Here is a 13415-nt window from a genome sequence, read left to right as displayed (position 1 = left end):
CCTTCGTTCAAATACGATCAACAACGGCTTGTCCCACTCAGCATTGATCTCTATTGAAAAGTGTGGCATGAACTGTATCATTTGATGCTATACTGGATAAATGGGCAAGTGCAAAGTCATGAAATGTAAGTTTTATTGTTACAAATGTTAAAGCTCTGACATGGAGTCCAGGCTGTTATGATTATATATTGTTTAATAATGATGACAGGAAGTAGACTGAAACCCTACGGATTTTCCCAACCTGGGTCGTCTTCTCCAGATTATTCAGGTTCATATACATCTTAGGCCCATACCATGTTCTGTATTTGATGTTTATAAAAAAAAAAAAAAAAAAAAATCCCATTGGCTCTGATAAGACGTCATTACGTGTTGTGGAGAGACTGGTGGCAAGTAGAGACAGGAAGTACAGGAAGGGGGAGGGGCTACCGTAGCAGCAGAAGGAAGCGAGTGAAGGATGCTTATCATCAAACCGAGGTGAAATACAGTGGAGGTTACTATGGGTCAGTGTTACGTTCAGGTAAAACACAGCGATCTAAACGTTAGTTTCTCTAGAGCTAAAGGAAAGGCAGCTCAATCAAATATTAAAAACTAAGAGGAAAATGAAATTGCTCTGACATTAGCTAGATTGCTAGCTTTAGCTGCAAGAACTGAGATGACTTTCGGTTCGTGCGGAGTGTTAACATAAAATAAAAGCCCTATTATACTTATTACTTATTACACATGGGCTCATAATGTACGTACGTACTTCGACATGACATAGTCGTTCCCAACTGGCTGAAGTTGACTCTAGTATTAGCTCGTTCACAGCACTACCTGAGACAGTAAAGAGAGCAAAATGGCAATAAATGGCCCACTTTAATTCCCTAAAAAGCAGTAAAAAAAACTAATGAAATAACGGAACCATGTTTTATTATTACTAATACGTTCTTATCATATATTTACCCGCCTTTCAGAAACTATCTCTACTACTATCTGTGCTTTTCCCCCCCTCATCCGTAATATTGTTCCCGATTCTATACTAGACTACTGTTTTATAGACAGCAAATGAGTGGAAGAAGTTACAGGATCATTTAACTCTGGTGGACAGTATATTGAATTTAGGTGTTCAATTTGCAGCAATTCCAAAAACATGGGTATAAATTAGTGACAGTGGAAAGGGGGATTTCCCTTGAGTGGTTATGAGCGGCCAACTGCTTGTCTGTCTGCCGAAATATACACCAAAACACAGAAGCACCGTCCAAGGTGCACTTTAAGTAAAAAAAAAAAAGAAAGAAATATAAGTTTACTGAAGTTTGCCCAAAAGATGCACCGATCCAATATTTACATCCGTATCAGTACTTACATGTAAGAAAATTCTTCAAAGGGTATTAGTGAACATTGGACCTGATCCATAGGGGCAGACGCATTTAGTGTATTTCTGAAATAAATGTAAGTTAGGTCAAAAATCTCTTGGACAGTATACAGGTTTGCCTATTTAATGGATATCTCTTGGATTTAATAAATACAGTCAGTTATAACACTTAGAGTTGCATATTTGTTTTCAGGTTTAATTTGTCCTGTTAACAGGATTTCTGGTTTTTGTGACTTCCTTTATGGACCCTATACTCATCTAAAGTTTCCTTTTGGGACCATAGTTTATGACAGACTTAAAAAAATCACCAGTGATGAAGATGATATTAAAGTAAACCTGTGGCCCTGTTGTGGACCTGTAGATATTCAAAATTGAGTGTCAGAATCAGGTCAGATTAACAGTGAAAAATAAGGATCTGTACATCCAGCATGTTCCCCCATGTTTAACTTGATAATATGCAAGTAATCACTTTCTAGCCTCTGCCCTTTCTCCCCTCAGCATGGCATGACTGGAGACTGAAGATTACAAGGCCGTGGCAGGAAGACCAGTGAACTCCAGCTTGAATAAATGATGAAGAGCCCAGTTCACAGATGCCGGGATGTGGAACATGGCCGTGGTGAGAGCCGAGCAGGGTCCAACGGCCTACAGCCTGAACAACGTATCCCTATATCCAAAGACTTTATCACTTCTTCCTCTTCCTCAGCAATGTGGTTCATCAGGGATACCTGCGGCATTGTGTGCTCCATCATAACGTGGCTTCTGGTCTTTTATGCTGAGTTTGTGGTGCTGTTTGTAATGTTGGTGCCAGCCAAAAATCTCACTTACAGCATTGTGAACGGGACGTTGTTCAATACTTTGGCCTTCCTTGCCCTCGCCTCACACCTCAGGGCCATGTGCACTGACCCTGTATGTATAGTAGAACCATTTTTTTTTCTCCTTGCTATCCAAATATTATTCTCTTTAATTATATTTAATGTTGTCCTGTTAAATGAAATGTTACATTTACATTCTGTTCATTTAAGGTATTGTGGAAGATTTTTTTAAAAGATCCACCCCTCTCTCCTCTTTAAAAACTATTTGTTTGCAAGAGTATGCACAAGCCTATTTCTCCTTGTGCACGTCCTTTTTAAAACGTGCTGTTCTCATAAGTCATTCAAGCTTCCTGTGTCCACAGACAGTGGGGACTATGGCCCCGTCCACACGAAGTCAAACCCTGGCCTAAACGCACAAATTTTTCACCAAACCAGCCTCTCATCCATACGAAGCCGGCGTTTCGGGGTCTGTAAACGATCTTTTTTTTATTAAGCCTTCAGAGTGGGAAGATTTTGAAACGCCGTTTTCGCGGTTCCATCTTTAAGCTCTAACCGCATTTTTTTTCTTACACGCATGCGTCATAGCGTCGCCTCTAAACACGCATGTGCGACACAGTATCACAACAACAATGGCGCCGTACTGTGTTGAATGGTTGCTGCTCATGCTACTCACCCTGCTGTCGGGCTTACAACAGAATCTTCTTCTTCTGGAATATCTCCAGGAAGAACAGAGCTATATAGACAACATAGTTCAGCACCTGAATTGGACTGAACCACGAAAATAGACCCGCAGGGGTTTTCCGGTTTGGTTGTTGTATAAATATTACTGCGCATGCCCAACATTTCGTTGCCTGTTTTCGCCAATTTTTGCTTTGGCACCACAGCGCCACTTACAGGCCTGGCATACATTTTGCAGCGTTTTCATGCATTCGTGTGGTCGATCACATTTATTTTACGTCTCCGTCTTTACAACAAACGTTCTGGAAAATATTAGCGTTCGTTTTGACTTTGTGTGGACGGGGCCTATATAGTGGACTTTGTAGCAAACTCAGTTAGCTGAATATTTGGAGAGATGATCACTGCTTTTTGCTCTGTTGGTCACGTAACTCCTCCTCCACTGTGCGGTGCCTGTGTTATCTTTGTTATTAGTCGCCGCTGTCGGGTAGTGACAGCGGGCCACTATGACAGCAAATCCCATAATGCTTTGCGAGGAGAGCTCTCCACACAAAACATTCCAGGATATATCTGCCTCTTCTGAGGCTTTTCTTCTCATACACTTCATAGACACTTTTTCTCTTATGACCCTCAGCCATTTTTAACGAACCGCGGTGAGAAAGGTGAGCTTCAATGACTTTCTGAAACAGTAGCTCACCACAGATTTATGCCTGCTCATATGCAGATAGCTAACAGGATGAGCACGTAGGACGGCCATATGTAAACATATCACCAGAATGATTGACAATTAGGAGGACCACTTATTTAAATGATCCATCCGGAAATAAAAGATCTTCCTCTATACCTTTAAATGTAATTTTCAATGATCGCTGAACAAGAATTTAAATTGAAGAAATACAATATTTGTATCTTGCCAGGGGGCAGTGCCAAAAGGAAATGCCACAAAGGAATACATAGAAAGTCTTCAGCTTAAACCAGGCCAGGTGGTCTACAAATGTCCGAAATGCTGCAGCATCAAGCCTGACAGAGCACACCACTGCAGGTAGGGCATGATTATATGATGGCACACATTAAAGATTAGCATTGTTATGTACAAGTGCACCAAACCTTAACAGGTTAGCAAATCTCAGAAAATTGTTGCATACTTGCATATATAGTAATTTTCAATGAATTTAAATTTACCTCTCTTTTAGTAACTCAGTTCAGTATAGTACATTATCCTATTTTCTGGACTATTAGGTACTACTTTTTCCTACGCTTTGAACCATGCTGCTTATAAGAAGGTGCAGCTTTTCTGTGAATTTTTCCTAACCGCCAGAGGGGGAAATCAAATGAAAGAATAACAGGGCAATTTTCATTTAGCACAAGAACATTCTAGCAGCAGGCACAACGGAGAACAAACGTCCTGAAATCGAACATTTTGAGGTTTATTTGCTGCATTACAGCTGCTGAACCAATGAAGACACTCTGGGCTTAACTCTGCAAGAGTTAAGCCCAGAGAAATAAAGAGCCCATCTTTCAGTAGAAGATCTTACTGCTTTAGGGTGGCCATTTCTATAGCACCAAAAAGGAGGACATTGTGCGGCAAATCAATAAATTACTAAAGTGTACATAAGAATCTACGGAAGTAAATTTGTGTCGCTGGGATTTGAATTAAAAATGCCACTGAAATTTTAATGTTGTTTTTTTGTACTTACTGTTTCAACGTTAAAATATATTCAGAACACATTTTTGACCTAAAAAAAATGTGTCATTATTTCTACACAGTTGAAATTTCATGTTATTTTCTCTTCAAGCTAAAAATTCACGTTACTATTTCAAAGTGATTATATTTTCAATACTTATTTTTCAGTTTAATTTTTCAGTCTTAAAAAAATCTGCATATAAAAAAAATTCCACCTTTCAAAATTCAAACTCAATATTTTCATCCTCCTGAGATTCAACTGGCTCTATTTCACTGTCTTAAATTAGGCGTCTAAATTCAGTGTAAAAAGGGAAGGGTTACTTCAGGTCACAGACATTAGCAATAGATTGTGGCGTCCAACACCCAGCCAATCCCGTTACGTTTTCTTAGTCACGTAACATGAAGCGTGTGGCGCTGACACTGAAGGAAAACCAGCATCACGGAGCCAGTCATGCAAGCTAACGCTAACTCAACGGTGAGTTTATTACTTTCATTTTTCTGTAGTTGAGTTAGCGTTAGCTTGCATGACCGGGTCCATGATGCTGGTTTTCCTTCCGTATGAAGGCACCACAAGCGTCACGTCACTTGCCACAAGCGTCACGTCACGTGTCTAAGAAAACGTAACAGGATTGGCTGGGTGTTGGACACCACAATCCACTGCTAATGTCTGTGACCTGAAGTGACCCTTCCCTTCCCTGAATTTCAACGCCGAATTTAAGACAGTGAGATAGAGCCAGTTGAATCTCAGGAGGCTGAAAATATTGACTTTGAATTTTAAAAGGTTGAATTTCTTTATATGCAGATTTTTTTTTAACACTGAAAAATTTAAAGGAAAATTCTGGTTTTTAACACTTTTAGCCCATTTTCTGTAGTGTCCAGGATGAAATCGAATGATCGACACCAAAATTTTGACAATTGGTCCTGTCTCTGCTTTTTGGCTCATGCAGAATCCCCCCCTGGCTGCTTCAGAATGTCTTCCATTGTGCATGTCCGATAATGTCCTTAAAACAACCTTAAACGTTCTTTTTTTAAAATATGCTACTCACCGGGTCGTCAGCGCTGTTCAATGACGTTCCAAAAAAAGTTTCGTAAAGAAAAAACGTTCCTGTAGTGTTTTATTTAGCATTTTGTAAATCCCATTGGGTTCTGTTGGAATAGTCAATATTCCCCTGCCACCGGAAACGGAAATAGGGCCTGTTTACACAGTTGTAGTCTTTTCGCTTCACTCTGTGTACTCCGACGTCGAGAATCAAGAATCCACCTTTCGTATTCCATTTTCAGAGCTTTTTAAAGTGTTTAACAGAGACGTTAGCACCTCGACGTCGGAGTACACAGAGTGAAGCGAAAAGACTACAACTGTGTAAACAGGCCCCATTTCCGTTTCCGGTGGCAGGGGAATATTGACTATTCCAACAGAACTCAATGGGATTTACAAAAAACTAAATAAAACACTACAGGAACGTTTTTTCTTTACGAAACTTTTTTTGGAACGTCATTGAACAGCGCTGACGACCCGGTGAGTAGCATATTTTAAAAAAAGAACGTTTAAGGTTGTTTTAAGGACATTATCGGGCATGCACTATGGAAGCCATTCTGAAGCAGCCAGGGGGGGATTCTGCATGAGCCAAAAAGCAGAGACAGGACCAATTGTCAAAATTTTGGTGTCGATCATTCGATTTCATCCTGGACACTACAGAAAATGGGCTAAAAGTGTTAAAAACCGGAATTCTCCTTTAACAGAAAAATAAGTATTGAAAATGAAATCACTTTGAAATAGTAATGTGAATTTTTAGCTTGAAGAGAAATTAACAAATGAAATTTCAGCTGTGTAGAAATAATGACAATGATTTTTTTTAGGTCAAAAATGTGTTCTGAATATATTTTAACACTGAAACAGTAAGTACAAACATACAACATTTAAATTTCAGTGGCATTTCTAATTCAAATCCCAGCGACACAGATTTACTTCCATAAGAATCAGGTAAAGTCACATTTATAGAACAATTCTTAGTAGTTTAAAGAGGATGCTTGTGTAGCTGAATAGAACAAAATATAAAAAAAAATGTAAAAAAGAATTGGTTCCTGAATTGGTTATTGAAAAGTGTGTTTACTAACTGCTTTTTCGAAAGGTCTTATTAATCTTAGCCAGATTCAAATGGCCCGGCTGAACTACACTATTAAACCAAATAAAGTGGAATGTCCTGTAAGTGGTTTAAAGGAATAGTACACCCAAAACATGATTAGCCTTCATTTTCTACTCACCTCCATGCTGAACAACACTCTGGAGTACTTTTTTGATATCTCAAAGGCATCTGGAGATCTGGGAGGCTTCTTGCTGTCTGCTGACATTCAAATAATGGAGGTCCATGGCGCCCGAGACAGAAAGGTCCATAAAAGTCCACAAAAACGTGTCAATATTCCTCCATACTGCTCGTCCAATGTAATCCAAGTGTCCTGAGTGGGTAGCATCCAGAATTTACTCGAAACGAAGTCATTTAGAATGTTTTTAGAGCATAAACAGTAGTGTATAGGATTTCCTAATAGCGCCCCCATGCGCGCTCACGATTCTACGGAAGCCGGCAGACCAAACCGGAAGAAGGTGCGCATTCAGCGTCTGGTCTGCCGATAATGCAAGCGTAGAAGAAGAAATGTGCTGTTTACCTGTGCAAAGAAAGAAACAACGAAAGAAGAATGTCTGAGGACTTCAGTGTTGAGGAAGAGCATGAGTTCTTTGCCGAGCTGAATGCGCTGGTTTGGTCTGCCGGCTTCCGTAGAATCGTGAGCGCGCATGGGGGCGCTATTAGGAAATCCTATACACTACTGTTTAGGCTCTAAAACGTTCTAAATGACTTCGTTTCGAGTAAATTCTGGATGCTACCCACTCAGGACACTTGGATTACATTGGACGAGCAGTATGGAGGAATATTGACAAGTTTTTGTGGACTTTTGTGGACCTTTCTGTCTCGGGCGCCATGGACCTCCATTATTTGAATGTCAGCAGACAGCAAGAAGCCTCCCAGATCTCCAGATGCATTTGAGATATCAAAAAAGTACTCCAGAGTTTTGTTCAGCATGGGGGTGAGTAGAAAATGAAGGCTAATCATGTTTTGGGTGTACTATTCCTTTAAGGTGTACATTTGGTTAAAATTGAAGATTATGGCATTTTCTTGTTTATCCAAAGAAAAATTTGTTAAATGGAGCTACAAAAATGTATGGAATTTTATAGTTGGGTCATCAGAATAATCAATATAAAATATTATTTTAAGCTCCATTGTGTAATAATCACCTAGATTTACTGACAGAAATGTAAAATATTATAAAGATGTTATTTATCATCAGAGATGTCATGTACAAATACTTCATTACCTTACTTAAGTTACCTTGCCTTAAGTAAGGTAATGAAGTATTTGTACATGACATCTCTGATGATAAATAACATCTTATTGTGGAGGATTTTCTAAATTTTAAAAGACCCACCCTCTCCACACGTGCATGGGTGTGAACAAGCCCATTTCTCCTCGTGCATGCTCTGTTTAAAAGTTGCTGTTCTCATAGCTCATACAAGCATAGTGTGCTTCATATTATGCCTCGGTAGTAAAAGGTATTATTGCCATGAACATATTGTCAGGCAAATGAAAGCTCATAGTGTCAAATTAAGCCTAAAATAATAAGGAAATAAATGTATTCAGGGGCGGATCTAGAAAAATATTTATGGGGTGGCAAGAGGAGGGCAGGAATTTTTTAGGGGTGGCAACATATGGCATTTGTTTACACTGAATTTAATCACAGTTTGGTGAAAATAGTATGTACAGTACTAGTGTTTCATGTGAAACAGTTAATATTAATAATACATCGTACAATGAGATCTCACTTAATAGGAGATAGAAGAGTGATAACACTACTTCTAGAGGGGCCTTATGACAGGAAAGGTATTAAGGTGCTGAGTCGCAGATGTGTGAGATTGACTGTCAGAGAGGCAGCTTTGCAGCATTTGCACAAGAAGAAACTATAGGAAGAAAAAGTTACGCATCAGAGATCTATGGACTGAGCTGGACTAAAGTGAGCAGAACTACACAGTAGAAATAAATGGGTCAAGGCACCCGAACAAGGTACTGGACATCTATGTAATGTTTACTCTGAACACACATTTACCCCATTTGTTCCTCAGTAACTTGACATACAGCAGTTACGGCAACATGAAAGGGACATTTCATGCATGTAAATATGCTGTAGATAGAGCTGTATATGGAGGACCAACTCTGCCATATTTAAAAATAAATACAGAAATAAATAAATGCTCAATAAATAAATAAGCATACAATTAATTGCCACCAAAAATACAATCAACAAATAAATGTAATTAGAAATTATATGATAATGGCAGGCAGAAATGTTAAAAGGGCAGGCAGAAAGAAATAGCGGCGAAGAAATAACTAGGGTAAAAAAAATACAAAGGAAGAATAAAACAGACAAAAATATGATAACATGCACATAAATAAATACTTAAAAATATAAGTAATGAAAAAATGAAGTTGAAGATAATAAATGACAAAAAATAAATAAGGTAAATATTAAAAAGGCAAAGAAATAAAGAAACCAATTAAAAGAGTTATATACCTTTATGACTAGCTGTATAATTTAATTTCTACTTACATTTATTTGTTGTTTGTATTTTTGGTGGCAATCAATTGTATGCTTATTTATTTATTAAGCATTTATTTATTTCTGTATTTATTTTTAAATATGGCAGAGTTGGTCCTCCATACTGCTGTATCAACAAATCAACAAAAAGGCGGGTTCTGTATGTTACATCAAAATCTCCACAAATCTGAAAAGAAGCAACATAAAAATACATTTTGCTTGTGAGTAGGTTCATACGGGTCATTTCTGGATAGTTTCATATTATATATACAAAAAAAGAAACAACAACACTGCTTCATATTAAGCAGGATTTACACCAGTATCACATTTTTAACTTTTAACACTTTTGGTTTTATTAAAGGAAATATCAGATTTTCTCAGGTGCCAAAACAAAATGTAACAGCTCTGTAAAAGCTCACCAGAGAGCAGAACATAAAGTTAACATGACTATAACAGCTGAATGCAGTGATTTCCATGTTGCTCAGCAAAACGCTTCACTAATTTATTTAGATCCAATCCCTTTGTGCGTTTTGATTTGAGTACAACCAAATTTGATCGTCTCTTTTCTGTCATAGTTGACCGCAAATATGTCTTTCTGAGCCTGAGACGTCAGGCCTAACTAACATCATAGTTAGAGAAATAACGTTCTGCAACCTGATTTTTATCATCTATAAATCAACATTGCAGCTATGCTAGCAACATTGTGCTTTCATTATGATTTCATTTCTCTATAGATAGTTAATCAGTTTTTACCTTTTTCATCCCGTGTCTCCTCTCCCCATCACCCCCGGCTCCCTCGCTTTGCCCCATTCGGTTTTCAAAACTAATCAGTCTCAGTCGCTCTCGCGTCATCTCGTGCTGCATTCACTGCAGTCCGACATTGGAAATTAGCGGCCGTAATTCTCAAATGATCCATAATTTATAAGCCTCGCCACCCCTACCGCCAACTGGGGTGGCAGCTGGGGTGGCAAGGCTGTCATTTAGGGTGGCAGTTGCCACCCTATGCCACCCCAGTAGATCCGCCTATGAATGTATTGTATGTCTAAATCAAAGGTACATACTTCTGTACATGATGTTGACACTGACAAGGTAAAATAAGGCAAAAAGATATATAAGATAAAACAAGAATAAAAATACTCTTGGATTGCCATACATACATAGAATAAAGTAGATTCATCCTTTGTTTGAAATAAGGCCTATATTTAGCTGATTAGTGTTTAATAACTTGGTTGACATTTTTTTCTGTATTTATTGACAGCATATTTATTTAATACTGCATATAACCTTGCAGTGGTTTATTTACTGTGGAATTTGTGCTTTTATAACACTGTGGATTGAAAGATTATTGCCATGGTATGGAGTTCTTGACTTGTATCGATATCCAGTTTAAAGTTTTATTATGGTGACAACCCTACTCCAAACAAAGATCTAATCACATGGATTAAAGTATTCCAGCCCCTGGCCAGATTTTCTTAGTGATTGCCCTTGGGTTAAAAAAAAAATCACTCGAAAATAAATGTATGGTAAATAAATAAAAGAAAGACCATTGAAATCCCTCTTGCATTTGTCAGCCAATAGTAGCGAAGGAGTGCTCAGAAACTAACAGCATTAGCCAATCAGAAGAAGAAGGGGGCGGTTCTTAGGAAAGCGATTAGCTCCTCCTCTCCTTTCTTGCTCAAGTTGGCAGATAGATTGTGGTACAGTGCTGAAGTTCTATACTGAAAGTCACCTTGTGCCGTTTACAGCTAAATTCAACAGAGAGACATGTAAAAAGTCAAAAAATAAATAAATGAAACTTTGCCTTTGGAGAGAAGGACGACAGAGAGAACGGAAATTCATGGAGTGGGCACAATGCAGTTCATGAACTCCAGGGAAGGTGTTGCAACAATAGATAAAGGTCTCAAAAATAAATGCCGCTGGGCATTGCTGGGGGAGACGGGACAGCTTGGAGGTGCAGGAAGTTAGGTGAACCAGGTGCCTACTTCTGCATGCTGTGCTCCAGGAGTGCTTAGCAGCAACACTGGATATCAAAAGAAATGTGGTAGATGCAAGTGGTAGATATAGATACACTTTTGCCATCTTCTGGCTTTTTTTGGTAGTGGACTTTCAAATTTAGTTGTCTATCATATATATATATATATATATATATATATATATATATATATATGTATTATAAGTATATTATAAGTATATGTATGTATATGTATATATATTTATATTATTTTATATATATAAATATATATATATTAGGGGTGGAACGGTTCACGGTTTCATGGTCACGGTTTTCGGTTCGGTTCGGTATATGTTGATTGTTACACCAAAATCCCGTAAAAATTAATGAAATCAATGAAAAGATCCAAAAAAAAAAATAATGCATTGTAATTATTTTTAATGATCTGCGGAAACCCTGAATCATTTCCGCATGTTTTGCTGCTTTGAATTTAATCATCTCGCGCATGCCCTCTACGATATCCAAGGAACTTAGAGCGGACGGGAGCCACAGCAGAAACTGTAGGCTTTGCTTTGTGCAGGCTCAGCAGGGCGGAGCGCTGATGGAGTATGTGGGATTTCTGGGTTAGCCTGACATGTTGGTCGTGTTGCTGTTAGCATAAACAAACCATATTGCACAATGCTTGCACACGGTTGCACTTTTATCCACAACTTTCTTTCCACCGTCATCGTAGGTCACTCTAAATGCAAAGTGGTCCCATACAGCAGACCTATAAAGTGCTGCTGGCGCATCTTCCAACTCCTGTTCTTTCCCACTCGCCATACCCACACAATTCTCCACAACAACTGATTTTTTTCTGCTACACCCAGCTACGCTGCTTCGCTTCTTCTTCTTCTTGTTTACTACTGGTGGTTGGCTTTGGTTGCAGTACCGCCACCTTCTGCTCTGGAGTGTAAACGCTTCGCCTATGAGAAAAAGGAGCAGCCCATGAACCGAACGAAACACACGCGAACCGAACCGAACGGTTCGGATGGTTTTCATAAACCGTTCCATCCCTAATATATATGTATATATGTATATGTATATACAGTGTTGTATAAAGTACTGAAATCTCGGAGTCAAATAAAAGTATAAGTACCTCTCCAAAATATGACTTTGGTAAAAGTCCACTGAAATGTTACTTGAGTAAAAGTCTTAAATTATCTGAAACGGCTTGTACTTAGGTATAAGAATTATTGTAAAAATAGATGTACTCAAGTAATGTAGTGAAAAGTATAAGTAAAAAGTAAGTGCAGTTTGAATGATATTTTTTTAAATTTTGGTAAACTTTAAATGTTAAATTCACTTAAAATAATATACACAACTAAGTGTAGGATAAATTTAGACTGGCTTTGCGAAACAGGCGTATCCTATTGGTGTTGATGAACAAGCCCAGGCAAGACCCGACTTTGTAATCAGTAGGTTGGGTCAAAACACTTGCGTTTCTCTTGCTAATTTTTTATTTTTTATTTTACTTAGTAACCAAACCAAACATTGAAAATATATCAGAGTAAAAGTATGCAATTAAGTTTGTAAATGTAGTGAAGTGTAAAAGTATGCAATTCAGCTTGTGAATGTAGTGAAGTAAAAGTTAAAGTTCTCAAAAAAATTTATACTCTTGGAAAGTATAAAGTACTCCAAAATATACTTAAGTACAGTAGTGAAGTATTTTTACTTCGTTACTATACAACACTGTCTAAATATATGTATATATATGTATATATATATATGACTTTCTTGCCTGTGTCTAAAAAGTTCAGGATCAGGATTTTTTTTTTGCTTTAATCCCTGTAATCAGACATGAAATATAAACTTGTTGTGCAACTAAATTCCTTCTCAATGTTTCATTCCCAGTGTATGCAAACGATGCATAAGGAAGATGGATCACCACTGTCCATGGGTCAACAACTGTGTTGGAGAAAACAACCAGAAGTACTTTGTGCTTTTCACAGTAAGTCAACAGAAAAATTAAAGTTATAAATAAGTTGTAATATCAATAACATTGTTTCTATATAGTTTAAAAGGTATGAATTTGCCTGTCCATTAATTGATTATGATTATTAGGGCTGAATGATTTTTCAAAAAATCTAAATTGCAATTATTTTTAATAAAAATTGCATTTGCGATTTTATTTCAATTTTCCTTTCCACTAAACCAAAACTTACGGATGTGTCAACCCCAGGCTTTCGGTTTTGGAAAGCTTGCTTGCCCAGAGGCCATTGGTACAGGACTGTACTGTAATCATTGTACGAAAAAGTGTTA

General features: G+C 37.8%; 1 protein-coding gene across 8 annotated transcripts in view; it reads left to right on the top strand.

Annotated features, from left to right (window-relative positions):
• The first annotated feature begins 384 nt into the window (after window positions 1-384).
• Window positions 385-13415, top strand: part of LOC119797255 (palmitoyltransferase ZDHHC3-A-like) — a 49771-nt gene continuing 36740 nt past the window's right edge. For 3 of the 8 annotated variants that reach the window (XR_005282570.1, XM_038306247.1, XM_038306251.1), the window contains exons 1-4: window positions 406-517; window positions 1850-2257; window positions 3756-3880; window positions 13008-13104. Coding sequence is in view for 7 of the 8 variants with exons in the window: in XM_038306247.1 (XP_038162175.1) it covers window positions 1919-2257; window positions 3756-3880; window positions 13008-13104 (561 nt within the window). In the remaining variant the exon portion in view is untranslated. Of the gene's footprint in view, window positions 518-1849; window positions 2258-3755; window positions 3881-13007; window positions 13105-13415 lie in introns of all 8 variants that reach the window. The other 5 variants (XM_038306253.1, XM_038306254.1, XM_038306252.1 and 2 more) reach the window with 5 other exon arrangements.

The sequence above is a fragment of the Cyprinodon tularosa genome, unplaced genomic scaffold, assembly GCF_016077235.1.
Source record: "Cyprinodon tularosa strain WSP-4 unplaced genomic scaffold, ASM1607723v1 ctg577, whole genome shotgun sequence".
Taxonomy (NCBI): Eukaryota; Metazoa; Chordata; class Actinopteri; order Cyprinodontiformes; family Cyprinodontidae; genus Cyprinodon; species Cyprinodon tularosa.
The sequence above is the reverse complement of the archived record's forward strand: the minus strand, read 5'-3'. Positions and strand labels throughout refer to the sequence as shown.